Source organism: Haliotis cracherodii, unplaced genomic scaffold, assembly GCF_022045235.1.
Source record: "Haliotis cracherodii isolate W230 unplaced genomic scaffold, xgHalCrac1.p SCAF_10, whole genome shotgun sequence".
NCBI lineage: Eukaryota > Metazoa > Mollusca > Gastropoda > Lepetellida > Haliotidae > Haliotis > Haliotis cracherodii.
In genome coordinates, this window is record NW_027266265.1 from 6,243,632 (window position 1) to 6,268,196 (window position 24,565).

Sequence of the window (24,565 nt, forward strand, 5' to 3'; positions counted from 1 at the left end):
GAGATGGTGCAAGAGGACACTCATGCATTACCAACCACCACTAATGCATTACCAACCAACACTAATGCATTACCAACCAACACTAATGCATTACCATCAAACACTCATGCATTACCATCCAACACTAGTGCATTACCATCCAACACTAGTGCATTACCATCCAACACTAGTGCATAAGGCGGCCAACACTAGTGCATTACCAACCAACACTCATGCATTACCATCAAACACTCATGCATTACCATCCAACACTAGTGCATTAGCAACCGACACTTATGCATTAGCAACCCACACTAATGCATTACCAGCCAACACTAATGTATTAGCAGCCAACACTAGTGCATTACCATCCAACACTAATGCATTAGCAACCAACACTTATGCATTAGCAACCCACACTAATGCATTAGTGACCAACACTCATGCATTAGCAACCCACACTTATGCATTAGCAACCAACACTAATGCATTAAGAACCAACACTCATGCATTAGCAACCCACACTAATGCATTAGCAACCAACACTAATGCATTAGCAGCCAACACTAGTGCATTACCAACCAACACTAATGCATTAGCAACCAACACTTATCCATTAGCAACCCACACTAATGCATTAGCAGCCAACACTAATGCATTAGCAACCAACACTAGTGCATTAGCAACCAACACTAATGCATTTCCAGCCAACACTAATGCATTAGCAACCAACACTAGTGCATTACCAACCAACACTAATGCATTACCATCCAACACTAATGCATTAGCAACCAACACTTATGCATTAACAACCCACACTAATGCATTAGTGACCAACACTCATGCATTAGCAACCCACACTTATGCATTAGCAACCAACACTAATGCATTAGCAACCAACACTCATGCATTACCAACCCACACTAATGCATTGGCAGCCAACACTAATGCATTACCAACCAACACTAAAGTATTAGCAACCAACACTCATGCATTAGCAACCAACACTTGTGCTTTAGCAAACCGAAGTAATTCATTAGCTACTCGCACTAATGCATTAGCAACCAACCCTTATGCATTAGCAACCCTCACTTTTACCACTTTGGTGAAACCAACGAGCACGGGTATGGTGCTGACAAACCTGTAAACATAATCAGGGCGAACCGGGATTCGAACCCACAATCGAAGGTTTCCTGCATGCTCAAGGGACGCAACTCTGCACAGCGAATCACTGCGCCTCAGATAACTGGGCCACCCGCCCCCTCTTTTGGTTAATAGGTCGTTCTGATTCACTGCGCTGCTACATTGTGCCATATTTTCAGAAACTCCACGTAAACACAATCCCACTTGTGGTCGAATCCCAATTCCTTGTTACACACATTCATTCGTGAACACTCGCCCCTTTCCGTAAACTGCGAGAAGCTTGTACCGGAATGACACGAGTTGGTCACGAATGAATCACTTCCTGCTGCTCAATTTCCCTCAACACCAGGTAAGTGTGTGTTGTCACAAGGCCTGTGTCTACTTCAGTTATAACGCTACACATCTGTCCTACTGTGTACTGGTAACACCACAAGGGTTCATCTAACTATACCGTCATCTCCAGGCAGATTCTCATAACAGGGCACCTAATTAAATGTAACATGTAGGCTAATCGGAATATTTCAAAGATCTACATTCACTATTTCCTCCGATCGGCCACGTTACTTCAATAGTGAGACCGATCCCGATGTATGTGTATGTATATAACACGTGTGTCTGTTACAGTTGTCACTGACATGATCCCTGACAAATACTGCAGTAAACAATACGGGAAAATACTTCTTCATAACTGTATTATTTCACAACTGATATGGTAGTATGTTAACTGGAATGATGTCTCCTACTTTCGATATGGTAATGATTGGGTGTCACCCCATAACTATGTCACGTGATAGATACATTGCACACACTTAATGTTGTAGAGCCAGCGGGTGACCTCGAGTTGAAAATCACCATTCACAATCTCCTCACTGACAGGCCACAGATCCAGGGTATATACAGACAGGCGAATGGGTAGCTATGTCTCCTTTAGGATCGCCGCGAGTAGAGAAATACACACGCACACATACACACACATCTGTCATTACATCAAGACCAGTTTTTTTGTGTGAAGATCATATATCAGCCCGGATTCCAAGCCTAGGCACACACACGCGCGCGCATGCACGCACGCATGTATGCACGAGCGAGCGAACGCACACGCACGCACGCACGCACACACACACACACACATTCAGACACCAACGCACGCACGCATGCACACAAATACAGAATATTGCAGTTCATAATTCATAACATCTGCATACATCTGAGATAATGTTTTTTTATGCAAACGGGATATTTGTTAATTGTTAATCAAGATCTGGATGATCCAGGCGGTGAATGGGAGGATAGAAATTACAAGGGTTGGTTTTGTCTTTTTGTAGGTAAGATGGCAACCTCCCAGAAGCTAACAGAACACTTCCTGACATGCACGATATGTACAGAGGTGTTTGACAAGCCCTGTACACTTGTATGTAATCACACCTTCTGTCGGAAATGTGTCGTCAACTACACCAAAACCAGACCAGAAGCCATCAGTGCCAAGTCTCTCTTGTGTCCATTCTGCAGAAAGATGACGAAAGTGTCTGCCCCTGAGAGACCATTGGAGGAGTGGGCGGATGACGTCAAGCCTATCTTTGTCATCCAGGGACTCTTGGACTCGTTTGGTCCCGGATCTAAAGGTGAGCCTTTGTGGTTTGTACGTATATAAGCGTGGTTCCTACGACAGAGTGAGTAATTATGGTATACGGCCCTTAAGCAATATTCCAGCAATATTACGGCGAGGGACACCAGAAATGGGCTTGAACGCCTTAACAACTACGCTACAGCGCCACCCCAGAAGGTACCCCTCCATTGGATTTGAATATAGAAATACGTTATGTTTAAGGTTTCTGTGCTATATGGAAAGTCGTCTATAGGTTGTTTGTAGGGTTTGTGTATATAATGAAATCATATCGTGTACAGGTACAGTTTTAACAAGTGGCAACGATCCTCCAAACACGTTGATACAGATGACATGACGTGCGGTCGACGTCCTTTACGTTTGAAGCCTGTTTGGGCGTGCGGATAGGAACGTATGTGAAGTTGAGAAGAGAGTTTTCTGTTTTCTGTGAATTTTCTAAACCCGTTGATGGTGTTGTTTGGAAGGTCTGCATACAAAATGAAATCCTATTGTGAACATTCGCTTAATGAGTAACATCGATGTGATCTAAGGTCTATCTCAGACACAAACGATGTCTTTTCTACGATCTATGTGGTAAAATAAACCAGTGCAACACATCCAGTGTTATTTACATAATATTTCACGTCAGCACTTATTGAAATGTTTCTGATGCGTATTTTCTCACCCACATAAGTTCATGATGAGCCACAAAAAGTTCTATAAGGAACATAATTGCACGGCGCCGTGGTTCTTTTGATTTTGGTTTGAGAAAGTTACATGGGATGAGTAATAGTTGGAAAGATGTAAACAACTTCTAAAAGAAACTTTTTCTTTGTCTCACAACGGTATAAGGGGAAGTCGGGTAGCCTAGTGGTTAAAGCGTTCGCTCCTCACGCCGAAGAATCTGGTTCGATTCCTGACATGGGTTCAATGTGTGAGCATTTCTGGTGTCCCCCGCCATGATATTGCTGGCATATTGCTAAAAGCGGCGTAAAAACATACTCATCCACCCACTCACTCACAAATGTATAATGATATGCTTACAAACGCAGTACATAAATAACATTTTAAAACATTCCTAACTGTAAATTATTACACTAAACATCTTTATGTTATTCGGACACAATCATAAGAGATCACGCTCTGTCCTAGACTGGTTTACCTGCCCCAGAGCATTTGCGCTCTTCGCCTGCAGCCGCTAGGAGGCGAAGGGCAAGGTACCAGTCTGGCTCTGCTCCATCTATTTCTCCAATACAGCATTTCGCTATGGTGATATGTTGACCCATTTCCGTGAAGCGGGTCTGGCTGTCAAGAGGATCGAGGACAGGCCTACACAGTGTCCGTGTAGCGAGGTATTAGCACTTTTCTACATTAGAGGCAACTGGAGTAAACAAATCAGCATAAGGGAGGTAACTCTCACTGAAAAGTATGGTTCATAGTTAAAAAAACCAAACACACTCACAACAAATTGAACAATATCTGCATGTCTCCACTGATCGCCTTCATAATGAAATAAAAACAATGTAGCTATTACTTTGAAAAGATATTAAATAATTTTCCAGTGTAGATAAATCATTGTCAACAGTATCGTGTACACCACTATGATTGTGTCAACTTAATATTCCCAATACTAGTTTTGTTCACATACTGTGTTTGTAATCTACTTTTGTGTTACATAAATATTTCGACTGAAATGTGTCATGATTCTGGAGAACCACATGCAAATAACAATTTGTTCAACTTCTGGATTACACATGTGCACTTTATGACAGTAAAGGTACTGCACCAGTTGGTAGTTATTCGTTTCTTTCGTCCATGTTGATACTCTGGATCAAAGTTATCTTGATATTTCAGATACGACCTACTGCAGTTATTGCAAGGATGAAGGGGAGACAACTCCAGCTACATCTTGGTGCTCTGTCTGTGATGACGCACTCTGTGAACGATGTTTACGGATGCACAAACGAATCCCATCTACCAATCACCATGACGTAGTTGACCTGTCTGGAGAGACAAAGGTGAAGGTCAAGAGAAAGGTCATGTGTAAAGTTCACAAGGACGAAAATATCAAATATATTTGTAAAGATTGTAAAACAGCTGTTTGTCAAACATGCTGCACTATCCATCACAGGAAATGTGACTTGGTTGTTGAAATTGAGTCAGAGATTCCTGCACTGAAAACCGAGTTGAGAAGGAATAAAGAGGATTTGTTGAAGAAACTCGACGAGATGAAAACACATGTTAGAACACAAACCTCCAAAGTCGATGAAGAATTAACGCATTACTTTCAAATAGAATCGAATATCAAGTATGCAAGTCTCAAAGCAATAGAGATGATCAAAGTCAAGGAACGGAAACTTTTGGCTGAACTGAAAGAAATGTCTGACAAACACATTGGAGAACTGAAGGCAGACATAAAGTCAGGTGAGATGTCAGTACAGATGTACCAACAACAGGCTGAGCTGATAGACCAGACTCTACAATCTGAGTGTGACATGGGTGTGTATGAGATGTACCAGGGGTGGGAGGCCGGTGATGTGGAGGCTGTCGGAGTCACAGACATGAAGGAGAAGGGAAGAATAGCCAGGATCATGTTCAGACAGGACACGGACAAGCTGAGTAGAGCACTGGACGATCTACAGCTGGGTGAGATAGACGTCCTGTATGAGGGTGTGCTGGACCTGAAGGCTACTCCTGTGTTACAGGACACCATTAACGTCAGAGTAGCAGGAGATACATCTAGGGCATTTCCCACTGACGTGACGGTGTTAGTGGTGAATGGTACAGACACAGTGGTAGTCACAGACAAGAACAACAACAGTGTGAAGTCCTTCTACACCAGGAACAAGCAGCACGGTCACAGCAGGCTCAGTCTGGGTGGTCCTCCGCATGGTATAACAAAGTTGAAGGACAACCAGGTGGCTGTCACTGTGCCCAGTACTAGACAGATTGTAACAGCACAAGTCAACCCTGACCTGGTACTGCTGTCAACCATCACAACCAGGAAACAGTACCTTGGTATCACGTCTCTGACACCATCAACACTAGCAGCAGGTTCCAGCTCCCCTCCCTTTGTTGATATCCTGGATATGGCGGGACACGTGCTGAAGTCAGTTTGTCCAGGCCAACCTAGTAGATACATCTTGAAGAATCCCTACTTCCTCTGTACCACGAGGACAGGAAACATCCTGGTGTCTGACTGTGGATCCAGGTGTGTCGTGTGTCTGACTCCCGAGGGAGATGTGGTGTTCACCTACAGCCCTACAGGAGACACAGCAATGGAGTGTCCACTTGGTATCACAAGTACCAGCACAGGCGACATCCTGGTGACAGACTACTATCCACACAGAGTCCTCCATCTGACTGAGTCAGGACAGTTTGTTAGAAACATACTGACATTACAGAATGGTGTCCAGTATCCACGTGGAGTGCGTAGTGGTGGGCGTGGCCGCATGTACGTGTGTATGTCAGATGAAATGAAGTTATTTACATTGAAGTGAATGAACATGTCACAATCCTACTTTCAACAAACTAACGTCACGTGAGTTGAGGATTTATGTGTTTTGATATGTGTCATTGTGTCAACGTGGTAAACGTCTGAGCCCTGCATCACTTCGGGCTTTCCTCCACATTAATTAAGCTGACATATCATGATATAACTGGAATACTGTTGAAAGCGGTTTAAACCCAGCTCACTCACTCACACCAAGAGTATCCCTATCAACTGTTGAGTATGGTAGCTGGGGCGTACTGATTAATCACACGTCAATACATAGCAATACATTCATGGCAAGTTGAAATATCAGTGGTTAACATGTCGGGTTAACTATCGATAGTGAGGAGAAGACATTATAAAATTTATCAGCACTTGGATCACTTGATTTTCTAACCAAGCAAACATGCCACGCCCACTGAAGGACATACGTTTCCTGATTGGCTGATAATACAGTGGGCGGGGTTTGTGTTGCATGATCACTCTGAACGATGTCACTGATGAAGCTTTTTGTGTAAATAATTAAATAGCAGTATGTGCTATTATTTTGTTTACCTATATACATGTATTCATAAGGATATACTTCAATATGAACATGTATTTATGGAGTTACTAATGTAATACTGGTGTGAACACTTTGCGCGAATCTGCTACAAGTATTTTGTATTACATAGTGTGCACACCAGTTGTTATGTTTAGAGCTCCATAAACCCCAAAACATGTTTTGAAAGTTAGTTATTAAATGAAAAAGTGATTTCATTAACTATATATTTGATCCAAAACGCACATTTAGAATGTTGACTTTCAAAACTCACGGATCAATAACCTTGCCCTCAGCAGTCTGCTGACTCTTACCTTATATAGGCTTTGTCGTGTTGAATAATGCGAGGATACCTATATAATGTAGGACTTTACAGGTACCTAGCGTCTTCAGGAATAGAAAAAGTGCCTTCCAATGTCTCTTGTGTATGGCATAAGGGAAATAACTCTTGACTTCTTCAGTAACATGGAGCCAACTTGAATTAATGTCTGTGGTAACACGAAATGACAGTTAACCCCTTGCCAGTAGCTAGGGTATAACTCAAATGCTGCCCAGTTAACCCCTTATCAGCAGCTAGGGTGTAACTCACAGGTTGCCCAGTTATCCCCTTGCCAGCAGCTAGGGTATTTGTCACATGTTGCACAGTAAACTCCTTGTTAGCAGCTTGGGTGTAACTCACATGTTGCCCAGTTAACCCCTTGCCAGCAGCTAGAGTGTAACTCACATGTTGCCCGGTTAACCCCTTGCCAGCAGCTTGGGTGTAACTCACATGTTGCCCGGTTAACCCCTTGCCAGCAGCTGGGGTGTAACTCACATGTTGCCCAGGTAACCTCTTGCCAGCAGCTAGAGTGTAACTCACATGTTCCCAGGTAACCCCTTGCCAGCAGCTAGGGTGTAACTCACATGTTGCCCAGTTAAAGCCCCATCTGCGGTAGTAACTACCGCACTCTAGTGGGCGGAGCTTATGCAAGTGATCTGACAGGTCAATATGACGTCATGATAACACATACATTTCATTGGTTTATGCGTAAACTGGTGACGTCATGTAAACACCCACTCACGTGGGCCGTTTGACAACAAGGACGTAAGTTTTAATGGCAATATAAATATCTACCAAACGATTCTAAGACTTTTCAACAAAGGTTTCAAAACCCACCTGCCATGTCGTCTTCACATCTTCATAAAATGATACCATGGAATTTCCACGAATTATCCAACACAGTCCAACACACAAATAATAGTTCTAGATCTCTGGACGAGAACGAAATACGTTTGTCGTGATGCATATGAACAGTGTAAATGAACAAGAAACATAATATGTGTTGGAGCACCAATCGTTATCCTGTGTGGTACGGTATATCTGCAGTTCATAGCATTTCTCACAATATATACGGCAATGTTTTTCTTCGTTGTGTTCGTCTTACCTCATCTGGAATCTGGATGACAACGATCGTGTAAAAAACCCTGGTAATGATGAAAATATTTTCAAGTGATCAAAGTAGTTTCTTGTCGTTTTTTTATTGCCCAGTAGCAATGTATTTTGGCAAAGTCTTTCTTGTCCGATGAAGCTCCTCATGCCGAAGTAACTCGATCCGTGAAACTTGGCGGGTCCCAGTGACCCAGATCTCTGTTGATTGCATAAGGCCGTCCATATTTTTTGTATGTGTTTCTCCCCTCAAGCCTCAACTAACAAGAGAGCGGGCGGACGAAATAAAATATATTACTTATAAAAAAATGTCTTTCAATAATTGTGCAAGTTATTTTACGACTTTTAAAAAAAGGTTTAACACTTGGTAGTAGAATCTAGTCTATGAATTAATTTACGATTTAGATCGATTCGCTTTGCTTCGGAAACGAATTTTTAATAAACAACGGTACAAAAGATAAAGTTGACCTGGTTCTTTTATGACGGTGCAATGGTAGATCTAGTAGTATTTCTTTTATTAGATCGGGGCACGGGTGGCCCAGTCGTCTAAGGCGCCGCGATTCGCTGTGCAGAGTTGCGTCCCTTGGGCACGCCAGAAACCTATCAATGTGGGTTCGAATCCCTGTTCGCCCCGATTATGTTTCTAGGTTTGTCAGCACCGTACCCGTGCTCGTGGGTTTCACCGAAGTGGTAAACGTCTGAGACCTGCATCACTTCGGGCTTTCCTCCCACATTAAGCTGACACGCCGTGATATAACTGGAATACTGTTAAAAACGGCGTTAAACCCAACTCACTCACTCACTCACTCAAAGCAGCAATGTTTCTCTCAGGAACATTTTTCTCTCCATCCATGACGAACATCAACAATCTTCCTGAATTCAACAATGTAATACACATTCTCGTCATCATCGCAAAGATTCCTTCCAAATACCCACCACGTGATCAGGGTTACGACCTTGGGATAAATTAATAAATTAATTTGCATTTTTAGAAAAGATTTGTTTTCGTGACTATTATTATTAAACAATATCCCGTACATGGTACTTTTGGATTGCACTGCGTATTTCGTTTATTATTTTCTTAATTTGTTTGTTTTCCCCTTTCTGGCCACGCGATCTCCTAGCAACCACGCCCCATGAGCGCATCGAGTTGAACTTTGCAATTTCGCTTGTCTTCAATATGAGCAACAAAAATTTTTCATGTGAAGCCTAATTTGACGAAGAGTTGCTCGACATAATCAGGGTTGGTCATTTCGATTATGACATTGGTGACTTTATCGTGGAGAAAGTTCCAATTCAAGATAACATAATTCCGATTCACCACTCGAATCGACAAGATGGCGCCTCTCTTCCCGCCCTTGCAAGTGCAACAGAAACTTTAGAATTCAGTGTCGATTCTTGGGATAAGTGAATCAGTGCAGCTAGATTTCATTGTGGAACCAGATGAAGCCGAATATGTATGTTCACACTTCTTTTGTCAACCATCTGGACACGGCACAGGCAATCACAGTCAAGGAATGGTGCGGCCATCATGTTGCAGAAACTCGTCGATTTAAACACATTGCTTCTGGACTGAGCTCAATAAACGAAGTGTTTGGAGAGATCGTAGATACTTGGACTTGAAGAAACGGATATTAAACGTTGTAACAGATGAAGGATTGGTGTGGACAAAACGGGAAAGGGATCCCAGATTGTACTTTAAAACTTGTGCGCGAAGTATATATCCAAATACCCCGAACAAAAAATACATGGATCTATTGATCAAACTCAGTTTTGTGTGTGAAAATTGTGTGAATGAAAAGGAAATTCATAATTAAAGTTGTCTTGGAATATGTGTATTGGAGTTTTCGTTTATCGTAAGTACAATATTATCTGGATACGCCTTCTGTAAGTCAAAACATCAAGTATATTTCGTTACTTATTTACCAGTTGCTTATCTGCATTGTTATGTTGATACACGTGACATATTCATCTATTGTAGTCAAGCGTAACTCCTGGTGCTTCAAATTTGACCCCTTCCTGAACACTAGTTGAAGAAATATGTGTAATCATTAAAGTTTTATGAATATAAACTGATTTTTGTGTGTCACAAATCTAACTGTTGAATGCAAATGACCAAAACTAAACAAATATCTTTAATTTTCGGATTGAACTGAAAGAATCGCGTCGTCAATTTCGTATTTAAGTACCGTTACTGTTACTTTAACCGAAACTGATGTTCTGCTGCTGTTCTGCCGTCAAAATATCCAAAATATCCAACACCATACACTTTGACCACAAATGCATTGAATGTGTCACATGTACACATGACCATGTGCTTTGCTATTTATAGCGCAACCGCAAATAAACTCCGCACACTGTGATTGATGCAGACGCCAAACACGATCGATTCGATCTGTCAATGTTCCAAGGTGCTCCCTCCTGAGCAGTATCAGGTTTCACTGTTGTCACCTTTGGGTTAGTTCTTTGTTGTTTTATATCCATTTACCTCTCTTACTCCCGTTTGTTACATTTTTTACAAGATGACTTATATGCTCGTTATTAAATATGTTACAACTTGTAATCTTTTTACGAATAAATATGTTTAATAGTTGACATTGTTAATTATATGGCCATGTGACTTCATGCTGTCAGGATAGACTCCAATGTCAGGTGAATGGCTCGTAACCCTCCTTGTTGGTTTCAGCAAATGGCTAAACGTTTAAGACCTGCATCACTCCAAACATCCCCACACGTTAAGCCGACATGCCCTGATACAACTGGAATACTGTTAAAAGTGGCATTTAACCAAACCTAGAATAATCAAACCTTGAAACCTAGACTTAATACACGCCTATAATATTATCCAAGACACGGGTCCGTTCCCCAAAGCAGTCTTAACGCAACTCGTAACTCCCATACTTTAACATAAACTTGCGACAGTCGCAGCACTAAGATGATCGAAACTCCCATACTTTAACTTTGACTTACGACAGTCGTAGCACTAAGATTATCGTTACTCCCATACTTTAACATAAACTTGCGACAGTCGCAGCACTAAGATTATCGTTACTCCCATACTTTAACATAAACTTGTGAAAGTCGCAGCAATACGATCGCTTTCTGGAACGTGGCTCAATTAAATACGAGGATACGGGTGGTCCGAGGCTAGTCGTTATGCACAGTTGCGTTCCTTTGTTGACCAATGATCCTCCCACAAGCTGACACGCTGTGACATAACTGGAATATTGTTCAAAGTGGCATTAAACTCAACACACTAACTAACTGTCCCCAGTGCCTGTATCTACCTCCTAAGAGTGGTTACAGTGTGTAAGATGATTAGGTCAGGTTGTGTGGCATGGTTTGTTTTGTCAATGGTTTCTGTGGTCCATACCTCACACACTGACCCTGTTAGCTATATGCATGTAAGACGTTAACTGACTACAGTTTGGCTGGACTAACGATTCTATGCATAGCCCAATCATTATGTCAGAACAATCAAGGGTGAACTCCCCAGTGTTTGAAAAACGTTTTTATTATAAACAACAAAAACAAACAATATTTACAACATATTTACAACTACACAACAAAATAAAAATGAATCTATGACACTGTAAATAAAGTCATTCGTTGATTTCTGAAGATTTTCAAACTTAACGTACCTGAGCTATCACAGTCTTATTTCAGACACAGTTCACCGCCAATTGCTATATAACCGCTCATGCGGCGTAACACAACACTCACTCACATGATCATTTCGGTGATTTCAATATCCAAGAGAATTTGAACTTCACATTGCCAGCGTTGTGAGAACCTTGAATTGCCAGCGCCATGAGGTCCTTGAAGAACGAGTTCAAGTATGTCTCCCAAATGAAGTTACCTACGGGATGGCAGACGCACTGACTCGCACTGGCCTCTATCCTCTGTGCATGATCTCGACTTAAATGGTGTCTCGCTGAACTTCAGACGGGGAGCAGGGCCCTGTGTACCACATACTTGTTCATTGTGCTGTTTTGATTCTTTATTATGCTTGGTGTTGTGGAACGTCCACTGTCATCATCGACGAGCTTTCTGAAAGTCTTTCACGAGTCGCGACATTTCCTGCACTGATTCCAATAACCCTTCTCCATTTGGTGCGCATGCACCGTGTATGTACCATTTCCGGTCACTGAGGTTCCTCATGTCAAGTTCCACGACGACCTCCGAAGGTTTTAGGGCACCTACGTACAGACACACAAGGATATATAGCAAAAGGAAGATATAACAGGATCGGAAAATAGGTTTCTTTTCAACCATGCGAATGGTAAATAAATAGAGACATAATTTCTGTATCTGTAGTGTCGAGTTGTGTTCCTTGGCTGTATAAAACACACCTGATATATAAGTCATTGTATGCTATTATATGCCAGTGGCGTTGGGGTGGCCCAGTAGTCAAAGCGTTAGCTCGTGTCGCTGAAGACACTGGTTTGACACCACATCCCCACCGTACAATTCATGAAGCCGATTTCTGATAGCCCCACTTCGTAACATGACAGGAATTTGGCTTAACCTGCTTATGGTATCAACCTCTGGTTTGCCTACCGTAGGTCTTGACAGTCTGGTTCCCTGGGTATGCTGCGGTGGCGCTGCACTGTAGCGCCAGCGCCGCATACGCAGGAAACAAGGCTGTTGGTCTGATGCTTGTCAGCAGTAATTCACATGGACCATTCTGACGCACCCACCTGGCAAGTCCTGCTTGTTGGCGATCACCACCACCGGTACCCCCACCATCTCCGGCGTACTGCAGATTCCGTGCAGCTCCGATCTGGCTTCCTTTATGCGCAGACCGTCTGCGCTGTCCACCACGTAGATCAGACCTGTGGTTATATAAGAATTGACTTCATGTTTTGCCTTAAAGGAAATATAAACGTAAAAGTCGGTTAACACAATGTGTGAATACGCATAGTCAACAATAATATCTTCACAGACTTCTTGCTTAATCATTAACACAAACACACTGTGGATAACAATATGAAACCAGTGACATCGTCCAGCGCAATTATGCACAAACCCCGTCCATTCTATTATCAGCCAATCAGAAACAGTAGTCCATTAGTGTTCGCGGCCTTTTTTCGACTCACCATTTTGATCGGCAATAACGACTGATCCGGGATAGAATAGGTGTTCAGCAACCAATGCTTGCCGTAAAAGGCGACTATACTTGCCGTAAAAGGCGACTATACTTGTCGTAAGAGGCGACTAACGGGATCGGGTGGTCAGGCTTGCTGACTTGATGCATGTCATCGTATCTCAATTGCGCGGGTCGATGCGCATTGTCATATAGCGGGAATATTGCTGAGTGAAACAACAACAACAAAACAAGACAGACAAGGTGCACTGCGATCCGTGGATCATGCCATCTGAAGTGTGTGGCTCCCTGTGTGAAGTTCTTATATTACACCTACCTTGTGTGTTCAGGTAGTAGTGTGTCCACAGCTGTCTGATCTTCTCCTGGCCCCCAACGTCCCACACCGTGAACGTCACGCCCTTCACCGGACTGACCGTCTCCACATTGAAGCCAATGGTGGGGATGGTGCACACGCTCTCGTTCAGCTTCAGCTTGTACAGGATGGTCGTTTTACCTGGAACAACACCACCATATTACCGAGACGGATAACATCTGTAATGCGACGAATCCACCCACTGATCATGCTCACTGCGCTACATTATATTTTAACTGCACACTGGTCACTAATATTATGGGTGACATGGGGTTTAGTCGCGTCCAAGATTATTACACTTATATAGCGACACTGAGATAACATGCCGCATTTTAACATGTATATCCCACTCAGACACAGTATACTTACTCCGAACCGACCAGTCCTTGTTTTAGCCCCTTAATGCCGAGCGCCAGACAGGGTAACAATAAGTACCATCTTTTAACGTCTTTTGGTATGACGCGGCATGGGATCGAACCCCGGACCCTCCGCTCTCCGGGCGGACGCTCCACCACTAGACTACGGAGGCGGTCCATATTATTACTGACCTAGCACAACAATATCATACCATCATAACATGACAAATATATACGCTTGGTTCGAATTCCGATGAGGATTCTTTTCAGCGACATATCAAGTTAACAAAGTGTCGTTGTACATTGCACATCTTCTGTGGGTCTAAAACACATTATACCACGTCCCTACCTATAGCATGGTATATTTACGAGAGTTCGAGTGAGTGAGTATGGTTTTACGCCGCTCTTAGCAATATCCCAGCGATATCACGGCGGGGGACACCAGGAATGGGCTTCATACATTGTATCCATGTCTGGAATCGAAGACGGGTCTTCGACGAGCGAACGCTTTAACCTCTAGGCTACCCGACCGCCCGCACTACAGTTCGAAGTTCTGATTAAACAGATGAAATGTTAAGCCCTGTTGACAAGTGGATCAGTGCAAGCTTAATAACTCCACAACGAAAAGGTATTTAAAGTTGAATACCCCACCCTTCCATTAATACAAAAGTGTTAAAGCACTACATTTTGAATCAGAAATAAAGAATAATTAAACATATTATAACCCCCTCCATCGTGAGGATCCGAGTTACAATTGATCTTCAGCAAGCCATGCTTGTCTTAAAAGTCGGCTAACGGGATCGGTGGTGGTTAGTTTCGATTATCACAATTGTCAGTTCCCACTCTGAATTATCACCAGCTATTATCCCAAACGTTCTCTGTCTGACTGCCTCACGTTGATATGACCACACACACCACTGACAACCTTATATACTTCAGATTCAGGAAACCAGGCGGCGAAATATACAACACGCAACTTTGCCCTGTCAATTTCTGGCCACGTGGAGTTCTAAAAATAGCTCACGACTGCAATGTGGATCGCGACAGGTGGTGAAAATGACGTCACACGTGTGTGTGTGTGTGTGTGTGTGTGTGTGTGTGTGTGTGTGTGTGTGTGTGTGTATAACCACAACAAACTGGGGTCACGTGATTGTAGTCAACGCACAATTACGTGATCTAATTGCTCACTACCGTAAAGTTATGTTGTGTTTACATTACAGTATACAGACAGACAGTTTATTCGTTTATATGGCCAGAAGACCAATAGTACATCATGTTTACATAAAGGCGCAATAAATGTTACAATGAGCGCACCTTAATATAAGCTGTACAAGTAACAAAAGACATTTGTTCACAAACGGACTGTGCTCTTGTGAAATATATGATACAATAATAGAGATCGCTTAGATAATAGACTATCGTCACCAGTCTGTATTAGTATCAGAAACCCTTCAAACGAAGGCCTGATTACAAAATACTGGGGTCAATATTTCATTCTTATGGTACTGTAATCTGGGCAAATCATCAACACACGAAATTCATCTTCTGTAGGCCAGGAGTATCTTCTGTTTCAGGAGTTTTGGAAAATCACAGTATACATATGTTTAGTCATCTACCATCTTAAATATGTATGTGTCTATCTATGTGTGTGTGTGTTTGTGCGTGTGTGCGTGTGTGCGTGCGAGCATGCGTGCGTGCGTGCGTACGTGCGTGTGTTTAAGTTTAACGTCGCATCGGCATTATTTCAGCCATATATCGACGAGAACAAGGTGATATATACACAATTGTGTCACAAAGTTATTTTTAAAAACAAATTTGTCAAACATATTTGTGCATAACAACAGTAAACAACAGTAAATCTAACTATTTCCCGTTAATCAAGATTGCTCCATATAATGATACCGTACATCACGGATTCCTTGCAATGTGCTTATTGTTCCATATTTTAAAACACCGTTTTGAGGTTGCACAGAGATGGTGCAAGAGGACACTCATGCAGTATCAACCAACACTAATGCTTTACCAACCAACACTCATGCATTAGCAACCAACACTAATGCATTTGCAGCCAACACTAATGCATTAGCAAACCCACACTAATGCATTACCCACCAAACCTAATGCATTAGCAGCCAACACTAATGCATAACCAACCAACACTAAAGTATTAGCAACCAACACTCATGCATTAGCAACCAACACGCATGTATTAGCAACCCACACTAATGCATTAGCAACCCACACTAATGAATTACCAACCAACACTAGTGCATTAGCAACCAACACTACTGCATTACCAACCCACACTAATGCATTAGTAAACCGCATGTTTAATGTAATCGGTGGTCAGGAAGTTATTATATTTATATGCTCGAAATATCTGTAAACATCCGTAATATCATGCATGGATGTCAAGAGTTAAAGTAACATGTGGAGTATTCTGTGATGTTCATGGGACACTGGACTTTTCTAACACTGTGCTTGAAGCTGGTTACATTATCTAAGTGCGGCTGGCGCGTCATTGTCTCATCTCACATTTCATCTGTCATTACAGCAAGACCAGCTTTCGTGTAAAGATCATATATCAGCCCGGATTCCCAGCCCAGGCCTATCCTGGAAGCTTGATGACTGTTGCGGATAGGTGAATATTATTATCACTGAACATTTTGATATCACCACTGCCATCATAATTTTGCATTTGATACTGCCACTGACCATTGTACTACCACTCTATTGTAAGTTGCCATTGTAATTGCTGTACAGAAATGAGTATTGATTTGTAAAACTAGTTAATTGTGTAATACAATAGTTGATTGTATACCATTTGTTGGTTTCACACTAAATTCTATTATGAACAAATTTCTTGATTAACATATTGTTTCAATTGGATATCGACACCTAACAAGATGTCAGAATCATACATTGGTGAGGAATGTTGATATGAGAGATGGAGTGCTACTGAATGGGAGCCAACGCTTGGAAGGCTATCATTCCACTTATTGAAGGTGCAAGCGGAAAGATATTTAATGAGCGAAATAATTTTGCGTCAAACAACAGTTCTTGCAATAATGTAAAATATCACTTCCTGGTTTTATATAACAGAAAACTGCTTATCTCTTTGTAACTGTAGCTCAGTCCGTGTACATGACATTTGTCTCTGATGGAAAAACATAACTGTTAATGTTGTCCTATCCATCATGTAGTGCACGATTCTCACTGGTACTACTGTATTTTACAAAGCTGCATCAATTTAAAATGCCAGATAAAAATAAATAACAAATCAAATATTTTACCTTTAAATAGAATTGTATGAACTGCTGCTGTCATTATACAACATTGATTTCACTTTGAATTAATAGCTATAGTGAGTGAGTGAGTTGGATTTAACGCCGCTTGTAACAGTATTCAAGTTATATTACGGCGTGTCAGTTTAATGTGGGAGGAAAGCCCGAAGTGATTGAGGTCTCAGACGTTAAACCAACGAGAACGGTATGGTACTGACAAACCTGGAAACATAATCAGGATGAACCGGGATTCGAACCAACAATCGTAGGTTTCCTGCATGCTCAACGGACGCAACTCTGCACAGCGAATCGCGGCGCCTAAAACAACTGAGACACCCGCCTCCTCTTTGGGTTAATAGGTCGCTCTGATCCACTGCGCTGCTACATTGTGCCATATTTTCTCCATATAACTCCACGTAAACACAATCCCACTTGTGGTCGAATCCAAAATTCCTTGTTACACACATTCATCCGTAAACTGCGAGAAGCTTGTCCCGGAATGACACGAGCTGGCCACGAATGAATCACTTCCTGCTTCTCCATTTCCCTCAACACCAGGTAAGTGCGTGTTGTCACAAGGCCTGTGTCTACTTCAGTTATAACGCTACACACCTGTCCTACTGTGCACTGGTAACACCACAAGGGTTCATCTAACTAAACATCCACTCCAGGCAGATTCTCATGACCGGGCACCTAATTAAATGTAACATGTAAGCTAACCGGAATATTTCAGAGATCTACTTTCACTATTGCCTTCGATCGACAACTTGACTTCAATACTGAGACTGATCCTGATGTATGTGAATGTGTATATCACGTGTGTCTGTTACAGTTGTTACTGACATGGTCCCTGACAAATGCAACAGTAAACAATATGGGAAAATACTTCTACATAACCATGTTATTCTACATCTGATAGAGTCCGACCTTAACGTATTCTACTTTCGATATGGTAATGAGTGGGTGTCACCCCACTACTGTGTCACATGATCAATACACTGCACACACTTCATGTTGTGAAGCCAGCAGGTGGCCTCGAGTTGAAAAGCACCATTCACTATCACCTTACTGACAGGCCACAGATCCTGGCTATATACAGACAGGAGAATGGATAGCTATAAAATACCTGTGTATGTCTCCTTTAGTACCGCCGCGAGTTGGAAAATACACACTCACACACACACACACACAAGCACGCACACACGCACGCACGCACGCACGCACGAACGCACGCACGCACGCACGCACGCACGCACACATTCGCATGCACGCACACCTTCGCATGCAATCACACAAATACAGTGTATTGCAGAATGTTAGTTCATAATTCATAACATCTGCATACATCTGAGATAATGTTGTATTTTAATGTTGTTTTTTCATTGTTTCAAGATATGGATGATCCAGGCGGTGAATGGGAGGATAGAAAATACCGTTCCTCAGTTTTGAACGGGACAATGAATAAGTGCCACAACTACAGCCAGTCTTAGTGTTCTATGTTAAACGACAGTAAGCTCGGGTTGTGGCTAAAATATGTATTTAGTGTACACCGAAAATACAAGGGCTGGTTTTGTCTTTTTGTAGGTAATATGGCGACCTCCCAGAAGTTAACAGAGCACTTCCTGACATGCACCATATGTACAGAGGTGTTTGACAAGCCCTGTACACTTGTATGCAATCACACCTTCTGTCGGAAATGTGTTGTCAACTACACCAAAACCAGACCAGAAGCCATCAGTGCCAAGTCTCTCTTGTGTCCATTCTGCAGCAGGATGACGAAAGTGTCTGCCCCTGAGAGACCAGTGGAGGAGTGGGCAGATGACGTCAAGCCTATCTTTGTCATCCAGGGACTCTTGGACTCGTTTGGTCCCCGATCAAAAGGTGGGAGTTTGTGATTTGTACGAATATTAGTGTGGTTCCTAGGACTGAATGAGTAAGTATGGTATACAGCCCTTTCAGCAATATACCCTCAATATTACGGCGGGGGACACCAGAAATGCGCTTCTCATTGACCCCATGTTGGGAATCGTCGTGACGAGCGAACGCCTTAACCACTAGACTACCACTCCGCCCCGGAAGGTACCACCACAATTGATTTGAATACATAAATTAGTTATGTTTAAGGATTCTGCGCTGTATGTAAAGTCATCTATCAAGTTGTTTGTAGGGTTTGTGTATATCATGAAATCATACAAAATGAAATCCTATTTTGAGCATGTACTTAATGAGTAACGTCGATATGATCTAAGGTCTCTCTCAGACACAAACGTTGTCTTTTCTACGATCTATGTGGTGAAATAAACCAGTGCAACAAATCCAGTGTTATTTACATAATATTTCACCTCAGCACTTATTGAAATGCTTGGGATGCTTATTTTTTCATCCACATAAGTTCATGATGAGCCACAAAAGGTTCCATATGGAACATAATTGCACGGCGCCGTGGTTCTTTTGGTTTTGGTTTGAGAAAGTTACATAGGATGAGTAGTAGTTGGAAAGATGTAAACCAACATCTAAAAAAAACTTTCTTGTCTCACAAATGTATAAGGGGCGGTCGGGTAGCCTAGTGGTTAGACCCGGGTTCGATTCCCGACATGGGTTCAATGTGTGAAGCCCATTTCTGGTGTCCCCCACCGTGATATTGCTGGAAATTATTACACTATTAAATTATTACACTAAACATCTATATGTTATCATAAGAGGAGATCACGCTCTGTCCTAGACTGGTTTATCTAATCCAGAGCGCTTGTGCTCTTCGCCTACAGCCCCTAGGAGTCGAAGGGCAAGGTACGAGTCTGGCTCAATTCGAACTATTTCCCCAATACAGCATTTCGCTACCGCGACACGTTGACCTATTTCTGTGAAGCGGGTCTGGCTGTCGAGAGGATCGAGGACAGGCCTACAGCGGGAAACGTTGACACAGTTTCAGTGTAGCGAGGTATTAGCACTTTTGTACAGAGTGTATAATTTACATTACAAGCTACAGGAGTAAACATATCAGCATTAGGGAGGTAACTCTCACAGAGAAGCTTGGTTCATTGTTAAAAAAAACAACACACTCACAACAATTTTCACAATATCTGCATGTCTCCACTGATCGCCTTCATTATGAAATAAAAAAATGTTAGCTGTTACTTTGAAAAGAGAAATAATATTCCGGTGTAGATATATCAATGTCAACAGTTCCATGTATACCACTATGATTGTGTCAAATTAATATCCCCAATGCTAGTTTTGTTTACATTCTATGTTTGTAATCTACTTTTATGTTACATAAATATTAAGACTGAAATGTGATCGCATTCATATTCCTGATTCTGGAGGACCACATCTGGGAGACACATGTGCGCTTTATGACAGTGTAGGTACACTGCATCAGTAGGTAGTTATGCCACAACATTTCATTGCCCCGTGTTGATACTCTGGATCAAAGTTATCTTGTTATTTCAGATACGACCTACTGCAGTTATTGCAAGGAGGAAGGGGAGAGAACTCCAGCTACATCTTGGTGCTCTGTCTGTGATGACGCACTCTGTGAACGATGTTTACGGATGCACAAACGAATCCCATCTACCAATCACCATGACGTAGTTGACCTGTCTGGAGAGACAAAGGTGAAGGTCAAGAGAAAGGTCATGTGTAAAGTTCACAAGGATGAAAATATCAAATATATTTGTAAAGATTGTAAAACAGCTGTTTGTCAAATATGCTGCACTATCCATCACAGGAAATGTGACCTGGTTGTTGAAATTGAGTCTGAGATTCCTGCTATGAAAACCGAGCTGAGAAGGAATAAAGAGGATTTGTTGAAGAAACATGACGAGATGAAAACACATGTTAGAACACAAACCTCCAAAGTCGATGAAGCATTAACGCATTACTTACAAATAGAATCGAATATCAAGTCTGCAAGTTTAAAAGCACTAGAGGTGATCAAAGTCAAGGAACAGAAACTTTTGGCTGAACTGAAAGAAATGTCTGACAAACACATTGGAGAACTGAAGGCAGACATAAAGTCCGTTGAGTTGTCAGTACAGATGTATCAACAACAGGCTGAGCTGATAGACCAGACTCTACAATCTGAGTGTGACATGGGTGTGTATGAGATGTATCAGGGATGTGAGGCCGGTGATGTGGAGGCTGTCGGAGTCGCAGACGTGAAAGAGAAGGGGAGAATAGCCGGGATCATGTTCAGACAGGACACGGACAAGCTGAGTAGAGCACTGGACGATCTACAGCTGGGTGAGATAGACGTCCTGTGTGACGATGTGCTGGACATGAAGGCTACTCCTGTGTTACAGGAAACCATTAACTTCAGAGTAGCAGGAGATACGAGTGGAGCAGGCATTAATGACTTGACGGTGTTACTGGTGAATGGTACAGACACAGTGGTTGTCATAGACTATAACAACCAAAGTGTGAAGTCCTACACCTGGAACAAGCAGTACAGCAAGCTCACTGTGGGTGGTTGTCCGTATGGTATAACAAAGTTGAAGGACAACCAGGTGGCTGTCACTGTGCTGGGTCACAATCAGATTGTAACAGTACAAGTCAACCCTGACCTAGTGCTGCTGTCAGCCATCAGAACCAGTAAACAGTACCTTGGTATAACGTCTCTGACACCATCAACTCTTGCAGCAAGTTCCATGTCCCCTCCCTGTGTTGATATCCTGGATATGGCGGGACACGTGCTGAAGTCATTTCGTCCAGGCCAACCTGGTAGATGCATCTTGAAGCATCCCTCCTACCTCTGTACCACGAGGACAGGAAACATCCTGGTGTCTGACAGTGGATCCAAGTGTGTCGTGTGTCTGACTCCCGAGGGAGATTTGACGTTCCCCTACAGACCTTCAGGGGGCACAGCAATAAAGTATCCACGTGGTATCACAAGTACCAGCACAGGCGACATCCTAGTGACAGACACAGAACAAGGAGTCCTCCATCTGTCAGGACAGTTTGTTAGAAAAATACTGACATCAAAGGATGGAGTCCAGAATCCACAAGCAGTGTGTGTTGGTGGGCGTGGTCGTGTGTACGTGTGTACATGGGATGCAGTGAAGGTATTTACAATGACGTGAATGAACATGTTACACAATCCTCCTTTCAATCAACTATAGTCACGTGTGAGTTGAGGATTTATGTGTTTTGATATGTGTCATTGTGTATTTACCTTTAAGCACATTTCACTGTGTTTTAGTAAAATCACATTATACATAAGTGTTGAATCACTCATCTGAGCTTTGCTATTTGATGAATGATAATGTGATGAATGAAGATTTAATCGGACAAGGTCTGTAAGTGTACACATTTTATATGTAATCTCAAAAGCAAGACACGGTTGTTCACATACTGCTTTAATTGTCCATATCACATCTGAACATGTTTCCTATTTTTTATATTACCGACTTCGAATATAAGTTGATTTAATAAAAGATCCTTACATCGAATACAAGATCCCCTGCATGATGCGTTTTTCATCTGTGCAACCACTATGCCAGTGTAACGGAGCTATTCCTTCTGTGTTATAACTGGAGGTGTCGTGAGCTATGTCAGTGTAGGATGGATATTTACATGACAGTAATCTTTGCTTGATATGTTGAGGACAATAAGCAGCACTGTTTGTTACAGCTTTACACACGGGGCGCCGTTTTAAAATCTATTCCTGATTTATATCAACAATTCATTTAATTATACCCCAAGATGAATTACTGTAATCATAATGCTAGTGTATTATGGATCTATTCGTGATATCTGATGTGTCTGTGGAATATCTACATGACCGCCAGACTGCCTTGATATGCGGAAAAAAAGACAAAAACCAACACTGTTTTCTTACAGACTTACAGACATTCTTCCGACCACATTGATCCGGACGACAGTTGCACTGCTGTGTCACGGTGACCTGCAAAGGAGGCCCGCGAGAGTCTGGCGTTTCTGAATTCTGAGTTCGACAGGCTGATCATGTGACATGCGGTACGAAATCCGCCAAACCAGTGAAAGTGAAAAGCCCGTATTAAGCAGCCGTTGTGACCAACCGATCTCCAATTTGGTCACCTTGTACGACACCTGTAGATACAAAGGGACGAATTTATCGCAGTGTAAGCCTCAGTGTTCCACAGAATCACCTGAAACTACTATTGTACATATATACATTTAATGTACTAATTGTTTTGGAAACTTTACTGAACTGTTTCGCGTTATGAAGCACATAACCGACAGCTCTCTCGTTTCTGCGGTGAGGACTTGTTACATCCACTTGGTAAGTAAGCGGTCAAAGGGAGATAAATTGAGATTGGATGTTTTTTGAAGTGCAATTAAATACAGTGAACAAATATGAGTGAGTGAGTATTGTTTAAGGCCGCATTTAGCAATATTCCAGCAATATCACGGCGGGGGACACCAAAAATGGGCTTCACACATTGTCACCATGTCGGGAATTGAACCCGTGTCTTCGGCGTGACGAGCGAACGCTTTAACCACTATGCTACCCGACCGCCCTTGTGAACGAATATACACGTGAAGCCACGAACATTGTATCAGAGAGTGCTGTTTATGTGTGTTAGAAATAAATATGTCCTCTGTAATTCTATGTTTGTTGGTCAACGCCGAGATATTCAAGCTACATGTGTGACGGTAAATAATCGAGTATGAACGCGAGAAAGCAGTGACTGACATCACGAGCAACATCCCAAGTCGTTGGGTCACGATGACACTGTATCAACCAAGTAGCGGAGTCTGACCAGTTGGTCGCCTCGCACGACACGCACAGGTTGCTGAGGACCTATTCTAACCCGGAATCCCAACGTGGAGACCTCCATTGTTTGCTTGTTGTTCACCGCCAGTGCGATAAAAACGCACACAGGCCTTTCCGTATTCATAGGAAATCTCTGCTTGAAGCAGAGTCGACTGTAAGATTCCGACTATATCATGAGCAGGTGTTTATTAAACGCCATCAAATTGTGATGATACCAGGTGTTCGCTAAAGGGTGAGCATAGCCTGTCCCACTGGCGGCTCCCAGTTAATCCCTTGCCAGCAGCTAGGGTGTAACTCCTTTGTTGCCCAGGTAACCCCTTGCCAACAGCTAGGGTGTAACTCCTATGTTGCCCAGTTAATCCCTTGCCATCAGCTAGGGTGTAACTCCTTTGTTGCCCAGGTAACCCCTTGCCAACAGCTAGGGTGTAACTCCTATGTTGCCCAGTTAATCCCTTGCCATCAGCTAGGGTGTAACTCACATGTTGCCCAGGTAACCCCTTGCCAGCAGCTAGGGTGTAACTCCTTTG

The 24,565-nt window shown here is 42.5% G+C and overlaps 2 protein-coding genes across 2 annotated transcripts; one reads left to right on the forward strand and one right to left on the reverse strand.

Moving 5' to 3' along the window:
* The first annotated feature begins 2,452 nt into the window (after window positions 1-2,452).
* LOC139453997 (uncharacterized) lies at window positions 2,453-22,737 on the forward strand. The gene is made up of 4 exons (XM_071235470.1): window positions 2,453-2,744; window positions 4,580-6,157; window positions 18,869-19,165; window positions 20,735-22,737. The coding sequence occupies exons 1-4, from the start codon at window positions 2,453-2,455 to the stop codon at window positions 22,360-22,362; spliced, it is 3,795 nt and encodes a 1,264-aa protein (XP_071091571.1). The 3' UTR covers window positions 22,363-22,737.
* LOC139444168 (uncharacterized) lies at window positions 12,124-14,276 on the reverse strand. The gene is made up of 4 exons (XM_071225066.1): window positions 14,237-14,276; window positions 13,609-13,785; window positions 12,886-13,020; window positions 12,124-12,384 (listed from the first exon to the last, which is right to left on the reverse strand). Exons 1-4 carry the CDS (start codon window positions 14,274-14,276, stop codon window positions 12,221-12,223), a joined length of 516 nt encoding a protein of 171 aa, XP_071081167.1. The 3' UTR covers window positions 12,124-12,220.
* Window positions 22,738-24,565: the final 1,828 nt, after the last annotated feature.